Genomic DNA, 22692 nt, shown 5'->3' on the forward strand with positions numbered 1-22692 from the left:
GGTGTCCTAGGCTCGGCTCTGCCCTGCCCATTTAATCTAGGGTAGAGAGGACCAGTAGTGATCCATGCTGTTCCTCTGGGGCTTAAAAAAAAAAAAAAAATTTAAGCTGCTGTAGATCCTAAACAGAAACTGCATTCTACCAGAATACCTCACCTCAGTCCCAAATGCAGAATGCAGACAGATCCTCACCAAATATAGAATCAAGTGACCAAAAAGTATCAATACAAATGTGCAGACAAAAACTAAATTGGAAATCGCAAGAAACACCACCATTCCTCTTAAAATATCAAATAAAATCAAGAAGTATAGAACATAAAATCAATAGGAAAACTATACTTAAAAAGAATAGTTTAAAACCACTGACAAATTGAACATCCAGTAATTTTAAAAACTCATATAAACCTTTTTTAAATTTCTTAAACTCCACTACAATATTTCAAAACTGCAGCTACATCAAATAAAAAAATTGCCTGCTCTTCATACCTGGAACTTTTGATTCTGGTCATCCTGAGATTGTTATGGATGAGTTAAGAGTGGAGGGTGCGTACAAGCTTTTTCCTCTTTCATATACACACATGATCTATCACACATATATTCATTATCACTTAAATGCACACTCACTCATTTGCTTACACACTCACTCGCTTGCACACTCTCGCTCATGCACTGATCCTTCTTCCCATCCATAATGCACAAGCTGTAGCAGTCGACCATGAATAAAGAATGTTTGTACTTATATTCGGGGATGGGGGAGTCCCTTCCCCCTTGATATAAGAAGAGGCAGGCTGCAAGGCCCCAAGCTAATTATTTTTTATTCTTAATTTATGCTGCCATCGGAGCATGAGGGGTCCAGTGGTAGAGAGGAGGCATTCAGCCAGTGGTGAGGTAACCATGGGGAGGATTCCTTGCTGTCTCCTGCCCAGAGAGGCAAGGTATGTGTGGTGATGGCAGGAGTCTCACCACTGTCATGAACCCAGTGGGAGGAAGGTGGAAGGATCTGAGAAGAGGACCAGGAGCCATCGCTGTAGCAATTGTAGTGGATGGGTGGAGGGAGGAACAGCCCGAGCAGCAAAGAGATGGCCAGGAGTTGCCACAGTGAAAATAGCACATGAAGGGAGGAATGGTCTAAGAGCGGAGAGGCAGGAGCTACCACGGTAATTGTAGTGGGTGAAAGGAGGGAGGGAGGAATGGCCCAAGGTGCCAAGAGAAGCGGGTGTATGGAGGGAGGGGGTAACAACCTGAGAAGAGGAGAGATGCGGATATAGAGAGGGAGAAACTGCCTGAGGAGCCAAGAGAAGCGGGTGGACGGAGGAAGGAAGGAACACCTAAGGCGTAAAGAGGCCAGGAACTAGGGGAAAGTAGGGCTTGAAAAGCGCAGGCCCGGGACATACTGCTATGGAGAACTTCAGGGGAGGCTTCCGCTAGTAAGAAGAGTTGCTGCAGGGCCTGGTGTGGGCCACTGCAATCATCAACCACATGACTGAACCGACTGACCTGAAGCCCCAATAGGCCAATCCACCCCTAGCCAAGTGGTTTGAGCTATATGTTGAGAACCAGGGAAGCCAGGATTCAAATCCTGCTGATGCTCTTTATGACTTTGGGCAAGTTACTTCGCCTTCCATTGTCTTAGATATAAACTTAGGAGATAATTTATAAAGGAAAATATAAATGTAACATGCTATTGTAGCAATTTTCAAAAGCCTATTTACCTGCATTAAGTGAACTTCACAGGTAAAACCTATTGACAATTACATAGCATACAGTGTGTATGGGTATAGTAACAGATGTACAATCCATTAATAGCATGATCAATGTACAAGTGTTGCAAATATGATTAATGCAAGATTGAAATAGTAGGAAAGGATAACAAAGGAGGACTTACAAGCAATAGTCACAAGTATAGTAAAGGTCCAGTGACGAGACATAACTTCCTTTGAGACATGTGTAGCCCCTGAGCAGGAAAACCCTAATATTGGACCTAAAGGTTCACATCTCAAAGCCTGGACCCTAATTGCACAGTTCTCACAACCCAAACCACCACTCTGAGAGTCCAGGATCCCATGTGGAGGGAAGCTCAGTTTCAAGGCCCTTTTACGTTGTTTGCCCCAATCACCCTGTTAATCCTCTGTAGACAGCACTGATGATCTCCCAACATAGGCAGCAGCAATAATGACACTAGAGACTGTGTGGATGCCAACTTAATTTTACTGTTAGATTGTAAAACTGAATTGATGATTCTTAACAACTCAAATTGAAAGAATGATAGTCCAATTGATTATCACAATTTTACATTTAATAGATTTGTGACCATACTCTTCCAGTTCTCCAAATACTTCAGCCAGTTCCTTGAGTAATTTGATTCCTTACCTCTCCTCTCTTTGCAAATTACTCTCCAGATCCTGCCATGGGAATGGGAAGGAAAAAGTTTATCCCAATTTACTTCCAGCATATAAGAAAGTCCCAATTATCATACCTTTCCTGTGCCTTCACTGTTCTCCACTCAACTTTGTGGCACCTAATGTTGAGCACCTTCTCAAGACTCCTTTCTCCGATGGTTCTCCCTGATGTCTATATGAAACTCTTCCACCATAGCTGAAACAACATTCTCATGGAAATGGATATGAGCCCATCCCACTTTGCTGACCCCACTTATTCTTTAGTCCTTTCTAGAGGAAAGGCATCTTGTCCTCAAAAAAGTGGCATCTGGGCTCCTAGGCCCTAGGGGTACTCAGAAATCCAAAAGGAAAAAAATCTTACTCAAAGGGGTAATCAAAGGAGGGGTGGAAAGAACGTTCTCCTCTGGCAACTAAAATAGTTATCAAAACATGGGCAAAAACTACAGGGCCGAATCTCTCCCTTCTCGAAGGACATTGTTTTATTATGCTAATGGAGCCACCATTAAATCTATTCCAGTTGTAAGGAAACCCAAGAATTCCTTACCAAAGGGAATGAACCACTTTCCTGGTGAGGTAAAACGAGATTAGTTTGCTAGAGGTTTGGGTTTTGCTCCCTCATGTAGAGAGAAACAGATGAGGTGTTCAAAGCCTTTATAAACCTCTGCCACCATCTCAGAGCATGGAATTTTGAGTTGGATTTCCTGAGTTAACCTTCTAAAAAAGCATGTCCTATGCTGTTCCAAGCTAAATAGGACTCTGGGGTCTCTCTAAACAAAGACTGGGACAAGTCAAGAGACAGAGTGCCTGGAGGCAGTGCATGCAGATCTCTCTCATGCATATCCATTGTGGTTATCCTGAAAACCTGGCCTGTTTGTGGCTCTCGAGGACCAGAGTTGGCCACCCCTGTTTTAGACGATACCTGAAATGGCAAGACCTTGATAGAGGGGTCAAATTCCTTTAAAAGTTAAATAGTATACTTTTTCCTTCCTTCCTTTGGTTTAATTGAATTAATGCAATCAAAGATTGGCATGTAACTGAACTGAAATTTCAAGTGCCTGCTCTTAAAAAATAATATTCCTGAAAATTACTGATGACAACAAATGTACAAGCTGACACATAACAATGAGCAGAAGGTGGTTAAGGTCTCTGGTGTGAGCCAGTAAGCAAACAAACACATGGCAGAATTAAATATACACAGTACTGGACAGTCTTCTCCAAAGGTAGCGTTTGACATAGGTAATATACAATAAGGAGCCTCATGGTGTTTCAGGACTCTGTGAGTTAAGAAGGTGTTGGAATACTAGTTGAGTATTTGGTCTTTAAGTGTAGTATCCTTGAGAGGAGCATGATTGCATGTGTTTAGTGCAATATTTCTCTTACTGAACGTTATCAATGCAATTGAACATAGGAGTTCAGAAAATACTGCTTTCCATGTGACTACAAAACCTAATTAGTTGGCCTGGGCAGAAATCTGCTCTTAGCAAATTCATTAAAGAAAGCAATCAGTGTATTGTAAGGCCAGACACAGCATTTCTCATTCCTGCCTACTTTCTTTTCAGTCTGTATGTCAGTGCATGCAGATTCCAGGGCTTTAATCCTGTTTTTCTTTGAGTGATTTGATCAATAAACTGATATAGTCCAGCATCCCTTCATTGACTCTTTAATGTTGTCTAGGCTTAGTTTAACCTTGGAACAATGTTACAGCTTCACACATAGGCTGAGTCACTTGACTGAGTCCTACCAAAATTAGGCACACTCATCGTGGGCAAGTCCTTGTTTCTGATTTCATAGATTGATTTCCTTTTGGCTTGTACTCCCCTGACAGCTGTCTTAATCTTTCTCCAGCCCAGATGGTTCAGTTCTGCTAGATTGAGCGCCACACACAGTCCACTGACTGCAAACATGAACACTAAGAAAACAGTCTTCTCTGTTGGCCTGGAGACATAGCACTCTACCTCCTTGATGCAAGGGTAGCGGGCACATTCATACATGGAAGGAACATTGAACCCATACAGAAAATATTGTCCTACTAAGAATCCAATCTCCAGGGCATTTCTGAAGACCACCTGAATGATATAAAATCTGGAGATCCCCTCTTGGCATTTCATCTTGGACTTGCTAGTCCTAATAGTTTGGTTTGGGATATTCTTTACTTCCAAGCAGTCTGGTTCAGCCTCTTTGGTGGAGTTCTCTGTGTTCTGGAGAACCCCATTGACCAAGGTGTTCTTGATCTTCTTGCTGTCTTCACGCTTGATGCAGTCCTGATGTCTGTCCAAGGTGAGGAAGACAGTCGAATACCTTCTTTCGCGTTGCTTGGCAGATTGGTGGACAGAGTATGTTATGAAACATAGGCTAGGGGTGCACACCATGATGATCTGAAACACCCAGTACCTGATGTGAGAAATTGGAAATGCCTTGTCGTAGCAAGCCTGATTGCAGCCCGGCTGCAGGGTGTTACACACAAACATAGTTTGTTCATCATCATAAACTGTTTCTCCCACAATGGCCACAATCAGTATTCTGAAAATTACTACCACTGTCAGCAGAATCCTACAACAGAAAGAAAACACGAAAAAAAATGATCAGAGCACGCACTAACATTGGTTTCAAAAATTGAGGAAGGCAACATATTTTAATGTATGTCTTTGAAAGTGCATAATAGGGTAGTCCACAGAAGAACATACGCCCTCAAAAAGAAACCGACTGGCTGAGGGAATTCATTCTACATGCATCAAATAAAAAATGCACAAGACTCCTTTTCAGTCCAGTTCAGTTCATGTGATACCTTTTTTATTCTATCCCCATGCAACATGTTTCTTAGGCAGGCTCCCTGCATGAACAAAAATCACATACTGCTATGAGAAGAACTAGTGACCATCACATTTATTGAACATTTACAGCTATTGCGCCTAAAGGAACAGATTCAAAACCTTTCTGTGCATTGCCGCAAACTGTGTAAGCAAATGAAATTACTGACTTTTTTTTAAATATTCTTTTTAAACTAACTTTTGCCTGATCCTTCACACTGGCCCGAAATGTTATAAAGCAGAGAGGAGCAATGTCAAACATTATTGTGGAAGATCCAGAAGTTTTTAGTAGAACTTATGAACAAACTCTCTTCCATGCGTAACAAAGATAAAGTTCTACTGATTAAAAGCTAAAATGTGGCTAAAAGGATACAAATGTGAATGGGCATTCATTTCAAATTTTAAAGCAGTGGTAATAGGGAACTCAGCTGACAATTTCAATAAATAATTTCAATCTGCTTTTACATTTTGAATGTTATTTTGTGCTTGATGAGGTATTAATGTCTTTAGTAGCTCGTTCTATTTAATTCCTCTCATCAATACAAATACAAATAAATCAGAGCAAATCTGTGATAACATCAGATCCCTCTGTAAGTGACACAATGATAAACATAAAGCATGAATACAGCACAGACAGCTGGAAAGCAGACCTCCATCAGAGCTCAGTGCAGCGTGGCACTGAAACTCAATTATGAATACAGCACGGCTAGCTGAAGAGCAGGTCTTTATCAGAGCCCTATGCTGGCATCCCATTGATGGACTTAAAGGTGAATCTTAAAAGCCCAATGCATGCATTAATCAGGAGAAGCTCAAAGAAGTCAGGCTCATGTGTGCCAAGTGGATTTTAAAAGCTGCCAAGATATACGCGTATCTCCTGCAGTGCACCCATCTAGAAATTTTTCCAAAAGAGGGCATGCCATGGGTGTTTTGGGGTGTGAATCTGAGATGTACGTATAAATACTTGCACAATCCAGCGCGTGCTGAGGCCATCTGCCGTGTAAATGTTTAGTTCTGCTATGGATGCCATGCAAGTTAAAATTTAAAGGAAATTAGACAGATCCACGGGGTTTTAAGGATCGGGGCTAACTGGAGGGAGTGAAGGTTATCAAATCGGGGGGGGGGGGGGGGGGGGGGGGGGGGGGTTTGAGGATCTATTTCTTATCTGGGTGAACTGGGGATGAACTGGTAAAACTGAGAATGGTGTCAGTGTGTGCCTTTTTAAAAATTCCACGATTTATCTGGTAGAAGTGGGATTAGCGCACACATGTACAAATTGGTGTACATGTGCATGCACGTGGCCCGGCTATTTTATAACAAGCTTGCCAGTTTGAAAGTTAACATCCCTAAGCATGAATACAGCATGGACAGCTAAAGAGCAGATCTGCAAACAGTTGAAGAGAGGATCTGCATCTGAACCCAATGCAGGCGTCACACTGATATATGTAAAGCATTCAGGTAGCATAAATAGATGAAGAATGGGGTATCCATCAGAGCCCGATAGAACTGTCACACAATGATACACAATGATACACATGTGTATAATGATGCACAATGCATGATTACAGCATGGACAGTTGAAAAAGGAGATGATTCAGAACCCATTGCAGGTGTCACACTGATATATATAAAGCATGAACACAGCACAGAGAGGTGAAAAGCAAATCTTCTGTACAATACAGAAGGAATAATCTAATTGTTAGAGCAGCAGGCTGAGAACCAGAGAAACTAGGGTTCAAATTGTGCTGTTGCTTCTCTTGTGACCTTGGCAAGTTACTTCATCCTCCATTGCCTCCGGTACAAATGTAGGCCGTCATTTAGTAAGCTGTTTTAGACATCGACTGTGAGCAAACAGCACGTACTGCACAGTAAATGCCTTAATGCAGCGATAACATGTAGTGTTTTAAATGCTGCTGTTAGTTTCCTCCAATAACAAAAGAATGGGAATGCATCACTAGATAATTTCATGTAAATAAAATAATGCAGCTTGCCTGACAAATGGCAAGCTGCATTATTTTCAAAAAAGTTAACTACAACTCTGGGCCTGATGCTCCCAGGGCAGTGAGTTAAAGGGCTCGAGCAGCCTGACATATCCCCCGGGGGTCTTGTGAGACCTCTTGTACTTACCCCCCCACCACCCCTTGAGGCAGCCTCAGTGCAGGTAATTAATTTTTAAAGCATAAAGATTCACATAACTCTTCCTCCCAAACCCTGCCCTTTTGCCAAAAATTCCCTCAGCCAAGCACTCCCCACAATTCCCCTCTTGCCCGTAACTTTCAATACCTGGTGGCCTAGTGGAGCCCAGAGCACTCCCTAGGCTCTGGCTCTGCACCATCTCTGGTTTTCTACTTTGCCCCTATCACCTATAGGATCGGGAGGCCTGGGAAATTGTTGCCAAAGGGAGGGGTTAGTGAGGGAGAGGCCTGCACCACAAGCCTTTATGTTTTTATTTTTATTTCATGACTCAAGGGGCAGCGGGGGGGGGGGGGGGGGGGGGGAGGTGGGTTGGATGGGTGGTCTCACAGGACCCTCAGGGGTTTTGTCTCACTTAGGAGAGAGATACCTTGTGCTGCTTGGGGGTTTTAACAAAATGGCAGCCTCAGGCTGTGGGGCTGCCATCTCGAGGAATATTTTGCAGATTTACTGTCGGGCAAAATACTACAGGGTTTCCTAAGCTGTGGTATTCGGTTTTGCAGTTTTGTGAGTCTCATGGTATTTTCCCCCTTTGGGGAAATGCCTCCATAAGATTATAAGCCCTCTGGGGACACAGAAATACCTACAGTGCTTGAATGTAACTCGTCTTGAGATACCAATGAAAAGGCATGAACTAAATATTGATGAACACAATTGGGTGCTACATTTATCTAAATAGGCTCAGTTTCTCAATACTCAGGGAGGATAATTTGGTAATATATATTTAAAAATTCTTATATTTCACTTTAATTATTATTATTAATTAATACATAAAAAACATGTTAATAAAATGTTGTGAGTGAGCTGTTTAGTGGACCCTTAGGCCGACCTGTGAGAGACTGGGGAGAGGAGTACTATAGTCTCTGGTGAGTGACAGGTCGGGAGGCGGATACCAGGCAGGAGCTGGACGTGAGCTTCACCCTGGAAGCCGGTACTCCCCCGGGAGGAGACCGTAGGAGCTCAGCCGCTGGGACTTAGGTGATCATGGAAGCTGGAGCAGACAGGCAGGGATCAGGAGACAGGCAGGAACTGAAACAGGCTAGGACTGAAGCAAGCAGGGACTGAAGCAGGACTGGCTACTGGAACTAGACAGGAACTGAAGCAGGACTGGCTACTGGAACCAAGCTGGAACTGAAGCAGAACAGATTACTGCAAGCAAGCCCGACAGTAGCAAGACTTGGGCATGGAGTGAAACAAATCTCAGGCAGGAACGGAGTTGCTAACGCAATAGCACACTCCGGGGCACGGAGCAACAGAGAACCGCAAGGAACCCCATTGCAAGGCAAAGTCCTGGGCTCCGCGGCAGCCTTACATAGGCCACAGCGTCTGACGTCATGGATAGGGCGGAGCTTCCAGTGGCGGGAAACGGCCTTCATAAGTGCGGATTGTGCGCGCACCTAGGGAGAAGGCATCCAGGCAGGGCTTCTTGGCTGCGTCCCCCCCCCCCAGCTGGGATGCTGCGAAACAGGCCGCAGACCCTCGGAGACAGGCCGGGACCAAGGAGGTAAGGGCCTAGTCGCGGCTGCCGCAACTGGGACCGCAACAGTACCCCCCTCTTAGCAGGCCCGGGTTTACCTCGGTGGTCTTGATGAAAAGCTTTCAATAAGTCTTTGTACTCATCCAAACACTGTCCCCAGGGAGGTAGACTTCTGGCTGACGGTGGCTGTCTACCCATCTTTTGGCAGCAAGAGCAGCCCTTTGCATCTTCTTTTGGATAGACGTCCAGAGGGCAAGTAGCTGGCGGGCAGAGAGTTGCACTGCTGGCAGTGCGCTGGGTTCAGGCGAGGGCAAGGGCAGCCGAAGTTGCTTCCCATAGACAGCTAAGAAGGGAGAACTTCTTGTAGCAGAGTGTGTATGATTGTTGTATGAAAATTCTGCCCATGGGAGAAGTTTGGCCCAATCGTCTTATATTCGTTGACAAAGGAGCGCAGGAAGGTCTTCAGAGTCCGGGTTGTACGCTCAGTCTGCCCGTTACTCTGAGGTTGGAAGGCTGATGAGAGACTCAACTGGACCTTGAAGTGTTTACTAGGGATGTGAATCGTTTTAGGACGATTAAAATTATCGTCCGATAATTTTAATATCGTCTTAAACCGTTATGGAACACAATACAATACAGATTCTAACGATTTATCGTTATAAATCGTTAGAATCGTGAGCCGGCACACTAAAACCCCCTAAAACCCACCCCCGACCCTTTAAATTAAATCCCCCACCCTCCCGAACCCCCCCCCAATAACTTAAATAACCTGCGGGTCCAGCGGCGGTCCGGAATGGCAGCGGTCCGGAACGGGCTCCTGCTCCTGAATCTTGTCGTCTTCAGCCGGCGCCATTTTCCAAAATGGCGCCGAAAAATGGCGGCGGCCATAGACGAAAAAGATTGGACGGCAGGAGGTCCTTCCGGACCCCCGCTGGACTTTTGGCAAGTCTCGTGGGGGTCAGGAGGCCCCCCACAAGCTGGCCAAAAGTTCCTGGAGGTCCAGCGGGGGTCAGGGAGCGATTTCCCGCCGCGAATCGTTTTCGTACGGAAAATGGCGCCGGCAGGAGATCGACTGCAGGAGGTCGTTCAGCGAGGGTTCCGGCGCCTCGCTGAACGACCTCCTGCAGTCGATCTCCTGCCGGCGCCATTTTCCGTACGAAAACGATTCGCGGCGGGAAATCGCTCCCTGACCCCCGCTGGACCTCCAGGAACTTTTGGCCAGCTTGTGGGGGGGCCTCCTGACCCCCACGAGACTTGCCAAAAGTCCAGCGGGGGTCCGGAAGGACCTCCTGCCGTCCAATCTTTTTCGTCTATGGCCGCCGCCATTTTTCGGCGCCATTTTGGAAAATGGCGCCGGCTGAAGACGACAAGATTCAGGAGCAGGAGCCCGTTCCGGACCGCCGCTGGACCCGCAGGTTATTTAAGTTATTTGGGGGGGGGTTCGGGAGGGTGGGGGATTTAATTTAAAGGGTCGGGGGTGGGTTTTAGGGGGTTTTAATGTGCCGGTTTTTCGATTTTTCGATTTTTCGATTTTTAACGATTTTTCACGATATTTTACCCCCCCAAACGGCAACAATACGATTCCCTCCCCCTCCCAGCCGAAATCGATCGTTAAGACGATCGAGGACACGATTCACATCCCTAGTGTTTACATAATGCCTTCCAGTAGCGGGCGGTGAATTGTGGTCCTTGGTCTGATACGATGTCCTGGGGAAGGCCATGAAGTCGGAACACATGTTGAACAAATAAATTAGCCAAGTCGGGCGCTGAAGGCAATTTCGACAGGGGAACAAAATGTGCCATTTTGGAGAACCGGTCCACAACAACCCAGATGACCATGTTCCTGTCTGATGCTGGGAGATCCACCACAAAATCTGTGTAGATGTGCGTCCAGGGCTCCACCGGGATAGGCAAGGGGTGTAACAACCCTCTCGGTTTCCCGCCAAGTGGTTTTTGCAATGCACAGGTGGGGCAGGAGTCAACGAAGAGACGAACATCTTGTCTTACCGTTGGCCACAATAGTACCGGTTGAGAAGGTCTAGCGTACCGGTACGGCCCGCATGCCCTCCAGTGAGGGATTCGTGGGCCCATGCCAGCATGGCCCTACGAGAGCGGCGTGGGACCACGGTTTTTTCTTCGGAAGACACGGAGGTGGTGGCGAGACACACTTTCCTGGGATCCAAAATGTACTGGGGCGTCTCAGGGCTTTCCTCAATCTCAGTGGACTGTGACAGGGCATCTGCTCACACATTTTTTGAGCCAGGGTGATATCGTAAAGTGAAGTCAAATCAGTCCAAAAACAAAGACCACCGGGCTTGTCTCGGGTTCAGGCGCTGGGCTTGGCGGAGGAAAGAGAGATTTTTATGATCCGTGTAAATGGTGAAGGGGTGATTGGCTCCCTCCAACCACTGCCTCCATTCTTCCAGGGCGAGTTTCATGGCGAGCAGTTCTTTGTCGCCGACTCCGTAATTACTCTCAGCCGGGGAGAACCTCATAGAGTAAAAGGAACACAGGAGAAGCTGTCCAGTGTCTGAGTGCTGGCTCAGCACCGCTCCAACAGCTACATTCGAGGCATCGACCTCAACCACGAACGGCCAACTGGGATCAGGATGGCGGAGGCATGTGTCTTGTAAGAAGGCTCTTTTCAAATCTTCGAAGGCTTGGGCAGGCCAGTCCACCGCATTGGCTCCCTTCCGGGTGAACACAGTCAGATGAGCCACTATGCGAGAATAGCCGGGAATAAAATGCCGATAAAAGTTAGCAAAGCTGAGGAAACGTTGCAATGCCTTGAGACCCCTCGGCTGCGGCCAGTTCCTAATTGCAGCGACTTTCTCCGGATCCATCTGGAAGCCGTCAGCTGAAACAATATACCCCAGGAACGGCAAGGAAGTCTTTTTTCAAAGCTGCATTTCTCAAGCTTAGCGTATAAGCTGTGCTCTCTGAGAATTTGGAGCACCTGGCAAACATGCTGGCGGTATATAGGCAAGTCAAGGGAGTAGATCAGGACGTCGTCGAGGTAGACGATCACACAGACGTTAAGCAAATCCCATAGCACCTCGTTCATCAGGTGTTGGAAGACCGCTGGGGCATTACAAAGGCCAAACGGCATTACGAGGTATTCGTAATGCCCATCCCGGGTATTGAACGCAGTCTTCCATTCGTCCCCGGGACGGATTCTAACTAAGTTGTAGGCCCCGCGTAGATCCAACTTACCAAAAACTCTTGCACCTTGGAGCCGATCAAGAAGTTCTGGAATCAACGGGAGAGCGTAGCGGTCCTGTTTGGTAATTGCATTAAGCCCTCGGTAGTCGATACAGGGCCTCAGGGGGCCATCTTTTTTGCTGACAAAAAAGAATCCCGCCCCAGCGGGCGACTTTGACGGGCGAATGAATCCTTTCGCCAAATTCTCAGTGATGTACTCAGACATGGCCCGTGTCTCGGGCAGGAACAAGGGGTACACCCTACCCCGAGGTGGCATAGATCCAGGCAACAAGTCAATAGCGCAGTCATATGGGCGATGCTGCGGAAGAATCTCTGCTTTAGTCTTTGAGAAGACATCCGTAAAGTCCTCGTATGGTGCTGGAGGTCCAAGGGCGGAGTGCAAAAGCAGAAATGCTGGAGGCTTGGGAACCTTCATACAATGAGAGAGGCAATAGGGACTCCACTTAGTGATTTGCAGAGTATCCCACTGGATCACAGGCGAGTGCTTTTGGAGCCACGGCAGCCCTAGCACCACGGGGTGGACAGCCTTTTCGAGAATCAGGAAGGCTATCTCCTCAGAGTGGATCGCACCGGTGCGGACTGTGATGGGAGCCGTGGCGGTCAATATGCGACCTGGAAGGAACGTTCCTTGAATGGAGGTAATCCAGAGTGGAACTTCTCGTCTCTGTGTAGGAATCTGCAGTTGAGAGACCAAGTCTTGCTGGATAAAATTACCTCCGGCTCCAGAATCCAGGAAGGTGAGGGTTTCCAAGGACCCTCCGGGAAATTCCAAGGTAATGGTATCATACTCTGAGGAGCTGTGGCACAACCTAGGAGGAGCTCCTCCTGACCTCCTAGGTTCTGGAGTTTTCCGCACGCTCCTGGCAGTGTGCCAAGAAATGGCCTTTCTGACCACAGTAAAGGTACAAGCCCATCGAGTGGCGGCGTTGTCTCTCCTCAAGGAAGAGCAGGGCACGTCCCAACTGCATGGGTTCAGAGGTAGAAACATCAGGACGGGCAGGCCTGGGTGAAGGCAGCGGGCGTGAGGAACTGCGGGCAGGGCTGTGCTTTGTCGTGCGCAACTCTCGTGCTCGCTGTTGCAGGCGGCGATCGATGCGGGCAGCCATGTCAATGAGGGCATTAAGATCTTCCGGGAGATCCCGGGCGGCAATCTCGTCCTTGATGCGCCCTGACAACCCTTCCAAGAAGATGGCTTTAAGGCTATCGTCCTGCCAACCTACTTCCTGAGCGAAAGTTCTGAAATCCATTGCATACTCTGCCAGGGAACGGGATCCTTGGCGAAGCTGTAGCAACTCTGATGTGGCTGAGGCCTGGCGGGCGGGTTCGTCAAAGGCTTGGCGAAAGTTGGTGACAAACTGCTGCAAGTCATCCAAGGAGGAGTCGTTACGCTCCCACAGGGGGGAGGCCCACATCAGGGCCTTTCCATCGAGCAGGGAGAGAATGTACACTACTTTGACGGAGTCGGTGGGAAACTGCTGGGGCAATAGTGAGAAGCGCATGAAACACTGGTTCAAGAACCCACAGCAGATCCTAGCATCTCCAGCATAGCAAGCAGGCGGCGGCAGCTGAGTCACAGGTGAGGCTGCATCCTTGGGTCTCGAACCCACAGCAGCCAAAGAGCGGGTATCGTGGGCATCTATTCGGGCAGCCAATTGCCCAACGGATCCGGCCAGGGCATCCAGGTATTGTTGTTGCTGTTGTAGCTGCAGAGCCAACCCAGGAAGATCCTGGGATCCTGGTACCTCGGCCGAGTCCATGGCCTTGCAATCTGTTGTGAGTGAACTGTTTAGTGGACCCTTGGGCCGACCTGTGAGAGACTGGGGAGAGGTGTACTATAGCCTCTGGTGAGTGACAGGTCGGGAGGCGGATACCAGGCAGGAGGTGGATGTGAGCTTTACCCTGGAAGCCGGTACTCCCCCGGGAGGAGCCCATAGGAGCTCAGCCGCTGGGACTTAGGAGATCACTGAAGCTGGAGCTGGAGCAGGCAGGCAGGGATCAGGAGACAGGCAGGAACTGAGGCAGGCTAGGACTGAAGCAAGCAGGGACTGAAGCAGGACTGGCTACTGGAACCAGACAGGAACTGAAACAGGACTGGCTACTGGAACCTGGCTACTGGAACCAGACAGGAACTGAAGCAGGACTGGCTGCTGGAACCAGACAGGAACTGAAGCAGGACTGGCTACTGGAACCTGGCTACTGGAACCAGACAGGAACTGAAACAGGACTGGCTACTGGAACCAGACAGGAACTGAAACAGGACTGGCTACTGGAACCTGGCTACTGGAACCAGACAGGAACTGAAACAGGACTGGCTACTGGAACCAGACAGGAACTGAAACAGGACTGGCTACTGGAACCAGACAGGAACTGAAGCAGGACTGGCTACTGGAACCTGGCTACTGGAACCAGACAGGAACTGAAGCAGGACTGGCTACTGGAACCTGGCTACTGGAACCAGACAGGAACTGAAGCAGGACTGGCTGCTGGAACCAGACAGGAACTGAAGCAGGACTGGCTACTGGAACCTGGCTACTGGAACCAGACAGGAACTGAAACAGGACTGGCTACTGGAACCAGACAGGAACTGAAACAGGACTGGCTACTGGAACCTGGCTACTGGAACCAGACAGGAACTGAAACAGGACTGGCTACTGGAACCAGACAGGAACTGAAGCAGGACTGGCTGCTGGAACCTGGCTACTGGAACCAGACAGGAACTGAAACAGGACTGGCTACTGGAACCAGACAGGAACTGAAACAGGACTGGCTGCTGGAACCTGGCTACTGGAACCAGACAGGAACTGAAGCAGGACTGGCTACTGGAACCAGACAGGAGCTGAAACAGGACTGGCTACTGGAACCTGGCTACTGGAACCAGACAGGAGCTGAAACAGGACTGGCTACTGGAACCTGGCTACTGGAACCAGACAGGAGCTGAAGCAGGACTGGCTACTGGAACCTGGCTACTGGAACCAGACAGGAGCTGAAGCAGGACTGGCTACTGGAACCAAGCTGGAACTGAAGCAGAACAGATTACTGCAAGCAAGGCTGACAGAAGCAAGATCTGGGCATGGAGTGAAACAAGTCTCAGGCAGGAACGGAGTTGCTAACGCAATAGCACACTCTGGGGCACGGAGCAACAGAGAACCGCAAGGAACCCCGTTGCAAGGCAAAGTCCTGGGCTCCGCGGCAGCCTTACATAGGCCACGGCATCTGACGTCATGGATAGGGCGGAGCTTCCAGTGGCGGGAAACAGCCTTCATAAGTGTGGATTGCGCGCGTGCCTAGAGAGAAGGCGTCTCCAGGCAGGGCTTCTCGGCGGCGTCCACCCCCCCCCCCCCCCCCGCGGGGAAGCCGCGAAACAGGCCGCAGACCCTCGGAGACGGGCCAAGACCAAGGAGGTAAGGGCCTAGTCGCGGCTGCCACGACTGGGACTACAACATAAAACATACAAATATCACAAAACAAATCACCTGCATCAAATCTCAAAACAATATTGTGGGTGACTTATTTGACAAATACATGCACCAAATTCCAAAGGGAATCTATGTATAGTTCACTTTGAAATTTATCCCACCAAAAGTATCTATATAAGTTACTCCTATCTGGCCTGTGTAAATTTCCCATGTAAATTTACATACATACTTTTTAAAATCAAAAAAGCATGCACATAAGTGAAAACTCCACCCCAATCCTGCCCCCAGGATTGCCTCCACGTAGTCTGGATAAACTTACGCAAGATCAATTTTAAGAAACCCCATTTCTGCACATAAAACATGAAGAAATAAATTTAAAAATTAGTCCCTACAGTACCTGATTAGATTAATAGAAAAAGCCTACAATGGTAACTTTGAAACAGGCGTTTCAAAGTTACCATCTGGCTTGCATCCACAGATGCAGCCATTTTATAGCATACACGCGTATATGCAGGCATGTTATAAAATAGGCTGAGCGCACACACGTGCACATAATTTTAAGTGGGCACGCACACGCATGCACAAATCCCACTTCCACCGCATAAGTGGGGGTATTTTATAAGCGGCATGCGGCCACGCTATTGCCAGTTTCAGCAGTTTGCAATTCACCCAGTTAAGGGTTAAGCCTTCCCAATCCCCCTAGTTTAATAACCTTCCTTTCCCCCTGTTAGCCCTGACCCTTAAAACCCTGCTGACTAGCCTAGATTTTTTTTTATTACTTACATGCCATCCATAGCAGTAGCAAAGTTACATGACAGGGGACGCCATCATGCACCTGTAGGCACAAGTATTTACACGCACATCTCTTCGTCTTACCCAGACATGTGCACACCCTGCCCAGACCACATCTATGCTCTGTCCCTTTAAAAAAAAAACAACTTTTGACTTGTGCATATAGCGGGAGATACGCGCATACACAGGCGGCCTGACTTGTGCGCGTATCTCTCACCTTTAATACTTAAATGACCTTTGCAAGACTCCACAACTCTGTGCAGTCCCTGCTTCCATTAGTGGGAGCTGTCCAGTCTTGAAAGGGACTTCTTATAAAGGGTATCAGTTTCTGTGAGTAGTCACTCTTTGGTACTTTCAAGAATTACAGTCCAACCAGCTCGGTACTTAATGATATGGAAAGCTGTCCTTCATGAGAGAGGGAGATTTTTCACTTCTAAGATGACTCAAAGAGGATGACACATACATACAATGGGTTTGATTTCCATAAATCACTTACACATAAATGCATACCAGACATGAAGAGAATGGAAGTGTTTCTGACAACTGTGCTCATTTCTTTGAGAGAGGGGAGGTCTGAGTGTAAAAGACTTGCACCCCTTCCTCAGCTACATCTCTCCTTTTTGTCTTGGTCTATGCTTGCTTTGTGTTCAGGCCACTCTTGCTTAGAGAATATTATCCTCATGCATAGCTTAATTCTGAAGCATAAAGTTAATTTTTAGATGAGTCTTTTCCATTCAGAGGAAAGTGTTAGAGAAATATTTTTTGTAAAATTTCTATACAAATTGTAGTTGGATTTTGGTAATTTTGTTTTTATCAGAGGATGTTTCTCTTTTGGGGGACACAGTTCTCATCCTCATATGCTACTGGGGTTGAACCAGTTGCTATGTTTAAGCATATGCACAGGCATAGAATATACTCGTGAGTTTTTATAAAACTATTCTTTGTATGAATAATATAATTTTGCATACTTATACTATCAGATAAAGTTATGGAAGATACAATAGTATATATGCTTTATCAGAACTGATTCAAGACTATTACATGTGTATGTACTATAGTTGTATTAAACGGTATACTATTTGATAAACCTGTAAATATACATATATATATATATATATATATATATATATATATATATATATATATACACACACACACTCACACACATAGAGAAAGAAAGACCGAGCATATTAGATATATTTGTAGCTGAAACTATACATGTAAACTATGATATAAATATATATATATATATATACATACTGTATAGATAGATATTATATCTCATCTGTAATATATTCTCTTTGTAAGAACTGATAAACATTCTACATATTACCTTAATGTGTGATATAACAAAATAATGATCAATGGTACAGTTGTATGTTCTCACTATTGTATACATGTATGTGTATATACTGTATACATTGAGTTCTACTTTTGTAAAATAATTAAATACTTTGTCAGCACTGATAGCTAAGGATCCCTGCAGTTTAAATATTCAATATTACATGCTAATATAGATATTTATATCCTCAGCAACTACAGAAGATGGATACATTGCTGAAGACACTGTCATTGTTAAATATGAATTGCCTTGGTGTACACACTATGAACACCCAGCAGCTATGCTTGCAGTGATGGACATACTGTTATGTATACTTTGTCAGAGCTGATGTGCAGGATATAATAATTCTTAAGTGTGGATTAGATGCACACAGTATTACAAAGAAATAGCTTACACAGGAATCTGTGCTAACTATAGCAGCTATACTGTTACTGTGTTTACTGCACACACTCTTTCTCTGACAGATGCAATGCATCTTTTCCTTTCTGCTTCCCTGGCTGTGAAGAAAGCACTCACCTTCCTATCATGGTAGAGTGCTGTTGGACAGCAGCCTCCAGGAGTCTTTCTAAGATGGTCCATTCCCCCATCGCTGTACATCCAGAAACTTGACAGGGTTACAGATCGCTTCCACTTCCTTTCCCCTTTATTTTTTTTTGGCACTATCCTATGAAATCAGTCCTGTTTTGAAAGTGTCATGACCCCCCTAAGGATCCCCTGCACAGTCCTGCTTGAGTTGCTAGGCTGAAAGTGAGATTACACTAAGCTCTTCTATTTGCATGGTGAGCAGTGGATGCTGGGCTGAGGATAGCCTGTCTTGTTGGAGGACTGTTGGATTTAATGTCTTGCTGCTTCTAATCTGCCTTTAAGTAGTCTCTGCCTGCGTCATGCACACAGGTTTAGAAAAAAAAAAACCAGCCAAAGGCAGCACAGGGATTTTCTTAATTTTATTATTCCCATAAAAAAAAGTACAGTTAACTAGTTAATTCATACTGAAGTGACCAAGTCTAAGCTTAGCTCCTGGGGACACTCTCGTGCACCCTGATTTTTAATCTTGAAATTAGCAGAGCAGACACAGTGGGTGTAATCCTTCAGTGCACAGGATTAATAATGAGCAGTACTCCGCCAGGTAATCGGTGGTTAGAAACTTTAAAACCCCACAAATAAAACCACTGCATGTGCCGTAGAATATAAATCTCTGTGCTGGAAAAAGTATATGCATGAACCTACAGCAATCCAAACATCCAATAGAAAACGTACAAAAATAATTATACACCACCAAGTAAATTGCACGGCACTCACCAGCGAAGTTTTCAGTGCTGTGGACAGACTCCTGGAAAGAGGTTATACCTAGAAAGAATGGAAAATGCAGACTTTAAAAGGGATCCTGACATTTTAGCACACTTGAAAAAAATGTAAAATGGGGTTAACAAATCTGTCTTGCCCAAATGACTCCGTACCAACTTCAAACCCGAAAATGTGTGACCAGCACCACTGCATCTCCTTGTAAAAGAGTCACAGCGTGCTCAGATCGGCATCCAGTGTTCATGTGGTGAACAAGGCAGCAGCATCTCAGACACGAAGCAGGAAGCCCACCTTATAGCTTCCTACCCCCACGAACCAGAGGGAGTAGGATCCAGGGCTCACCACGGAGCTTGGCATTTCTTCTGGTTTTATTTACTTAATTTAATATTTTTGTTTCTATTATTTTGGGTTTCTCTTATTTTGTTTCTAAGCCACACGGGAAATACTGTTGGAGGAAGCAGACTCTGAACAGGAGGAAATCCTGGCCTGGAGTATAATGGAGTCTTCATGAGAAAGCTGGCAGAACAGGGGAACTACAAATGGAAATATGACCCAGTTTTGAAATGTTTCCAGTGTGAGAATATCAGGATCCTCTTGGAGTTTGCATATAATGTACCTTTAGCATACCGCCTTTCCCTAAGAGTGTCTGTGCCACTGAGGATCTCTTCTGGATTTTAATGCCCTGAAGCTAATGTGTTCTGGAATCCACAGCACAAGACAATATAGAGGACAGGGAAAGGGAATCTTTCAAAACTCCTGCAGCCCTATTTGTATATCAGTTAGTGTGTGCAGGCTTGTGAGTATGTTTCTCCCATTTTATCCTCTGCAGTCTGCCCAAGTAGCATGCCCTGGCAGCTTCAGGGACCGTTGCTGGCCCAAGAGTTGGAGAAGTATCTTCTCCAAAGTGCATCCTCAGCACGCCTTACAGGCCATTATCCCTCCATTCCCAGGTCTGAGCACCTCACCTTTGTGGCACACATGCGATTTTTAGCACAAAATATACGCTTGAATAAAACATGTGATATTTCAAAATTGCAAAGCCTAAATGATTTCTTGCCTCTTCTATAGATATTGTGCACAAGCTCTTATTGAGTAGCCGTAAATTTGGGGCAAATAAATTCATTTCTGAGGCCAAATATGAACTATTTTGTGACTCTTTTTTTGCACATCTCTCTGGTTTTCTTCTTGCTGTGTATTTCTACCATGTCTCAGGACTGCTGCGAGTAACGATACACCAGAGCAATGCACCACAACTTGCGATCTGCTTTTTTTTTTTGTTTTGTTTTGTTCTGTTCTTGGCCCATCAATTTCCTCTTGCTTCTCTGGGTTTCTGGCTCAGTCAGAACCATCCCCTATTGGACTATGGCACCATAAGCCTTCCTTCATGGTTATCTAGGGCTTTTACCCTGTCTGTAATCCTCTTCTCATGCAGCCCAGCCATCACAGAGCCAGCAATCGCCAGAAACCGTACCCAGTCTGCATTATGGCTGTGCTGTCAATTTAAAAGGACATGGAAACAGCATCAGCATGAGCAGTTCCATTTCATTAGCTGTTTCCATCTGAAATGAAAAAAAAACTGCTAATGAAAGTGTATTTTGTTATTCCATTCCCTCCACTGAAATCCACGGGGGATGCAATGCATGTTTCTGCTTTTTTTTGTTGACTAAGACAGCTTCTGGTGAGGGAGAAGGAGCCAGGACCAATGACTAGGAAGCATTCTTCAACCAGTATATCCTGACCTGCCTGTTCTGTTTTATCAACCTGAGACACCAACAATAACCGGGCAGCCCAAACCTCCGTGGTTCTATCCCACCCCGGCCCATCATCCGGGCCGGACACCCAACATTACACACACACACACACACACACACACACACACACACGGAAAACGTTAATCGTCACTGGGATGCAAATGGCTGCAGCTGTTTATTAGAGTACTCTAACAGGGGAGTCTAATTTAGGCGCCACGTCCTGCCACCACTGCTTATTCTCAACCACAGGGCAGATGCCAATGTCTCCGTTTCATTCCGCCCAAGCAGAAACAGTAGGGGGTGGACTCTCCCTCCACGAGCCCCTGACTGGTGTCGGAGCACCGTCACCAGAGGAGCCAGGCAGGCCATACCTGAGCCCCTCACAAACGTGCCTGGCCATTGATTTGTTAAGGCCCAATCCCCGGGCCTGACATTCATCATTGGTGGCCAAACACTGAGTGGTGGCCCCAAGGCCCCTCTCTAACTTACCAGCACCTCCCTGCTTCGTTTTACAGCCTTCCAGCATTACAATAGTCTTTCAGGATTCCATCGCCAACGCCACAGGGATCCCGTCATGCGTGGGCCAGGAAGTACTCTTCCGCCCCACAGGACGGGCTCCCCCCATACCAAATGGCTATGGCTCCTTCATTAAACCAGTGAATACTCTCTGCAAAGTCTGAAAAAAAACAAATCATTTCCCATATTAGACAAATGCATTCCATAAGGAGCCTACAGTTCTGCACAATGCACATTCACCCACGCATGCCTCTGATGATATCCGCCGATGTGCCAGTAGATTTGGAAGATAGTCATAATGAGACAATGTGGCTCAAGTCATCTCTATTCGTGTTCAGCTGCGTGAGGCTAGTGCTGCGTCCAGTGATCCATGCAATACGACAACAAACAGCAGCTGCAAGTGAAGAAAGAACTTAAGCCCTGGTACACGCCTGACCCAGAACAAGCGCAGGGGAACCGTCGCTCTCCCCCATGCTTGATGCAAAAGGCTCCAAACCACCATCGACCCATCTGCTGTATGACCCCCAACTGCTGTATGACAGCCTGTGAGAGCCCGGCAGTGGCATCACTAGAGACAGCTCCGATGCAGAATGAGTGAGTGCCGAATCTTCCATTCTGAAACCCGGCCTTTGTCAAAGTTCTCTTGGAGACTGCCAAAAATTGGTATCTGCTTAAGGGGAATTTATCCTGGTGAAGTAGGAACCAGCTATCTGCTTTGGGTGCACAGATAAGCTGCAACCGGACATGTTACTGGACCTTTGCCTGCTTTAGTGATGCCATGACCGCATGCCCCTCGATCAGTCTTGGACTGCCTTAATCTTATGCATAGCATGCCATTTGAGATGCTGCCGTCCACTCACAATAAGCCCTGTGGCGGTGATGCATTTTGCGATAGTGCTGTACACTCGCTACCACACAAGGCTCCACAGAAGCGTGAAAGCAACCCGGAAAAGTGTAGTCTTAAACTCATCCACTGCTACCATGGCAGGATGCACCAGAGCAGTAACAGGAGGTCAATGGGTCAGGACGCACCAAACCAATAACAGGAGGACATGGGTCGGCAGTCCCCGTGTGTAGAGCCAAGATAATAACTCCCTGGCATCCCCTTGACAGCGAAATAATGCTCTGAGTGGCACGTTTTCAGCTTCAAGAAGAATGCCAGAGCAGCCAGGTGTGAACAAACCAGCCATTCGCAATAAGGATTGCCTTCACTCTGTTGCAGTTGCAAATGAAAGTGTTCCTTGTGGATGGAGGGAGTGATCCTCACAGCATCTCACGTGCCATCTGGGCTCTGGGACCCACTCTCTGCCCAAGCGGGCTTTCTTAGATTCTCCCTGCCTAAGTGGGATTGAGGGTCTCGCTCCCCATGAGCCCCCCTACAGGCTACATGTCCGCCTTCACTAGAGGGGTCCTGGGCAGGCCGCCACGCACTAGGCCCCTCCAGAGCCCCTCACTGACATGTTCGGTCGTTGATCAATCTA

At 46.7% G+C, this 22692-nt stretch overlaps 1 protein-coding gene across 1 annotated transcript; it reads right to left on the reverse strand.

Moving 5' to 3' along the window:
• Window positions 1-4102: 4102 nt before the first annotated feature.
• Window positions 4103-18229, reverse strand: GJD2 (gap junction protein delta 2). Its single transcript, XM_029597556.1, has 2 exons — window positions 18159-18229; window positions 4103-4946 (listed from the first exon to the last, which is right to left on the reverse strand). The coding sequence occupies exons 1-2, from the start codon at window positions 18227-18229 to the stop codon at window positions 4103-4105; spliced, it is 915 nt and encodes a 304-aa protein (XP_029453416.1).
• Between the last annotated feature and the right edge of the window lie 4463 nt (window positions 18230-22692).

This window comes from Rhinatrema bivittatum, chromosome 4 (assembly GCF_901001135.1).
Source record: "Rhinatrema bivittatum chromosome 4, aRhiBiv1.1, whole genome shotgun sequence".
Taxonomy (NCBI): domain Eukaryota; kingdom Metazoa; phylum Chordata; class Amphibia; order Gymnophiona; family Rhinatrematidae; genus Rhinatrema; species Rhinatrema bivittatum.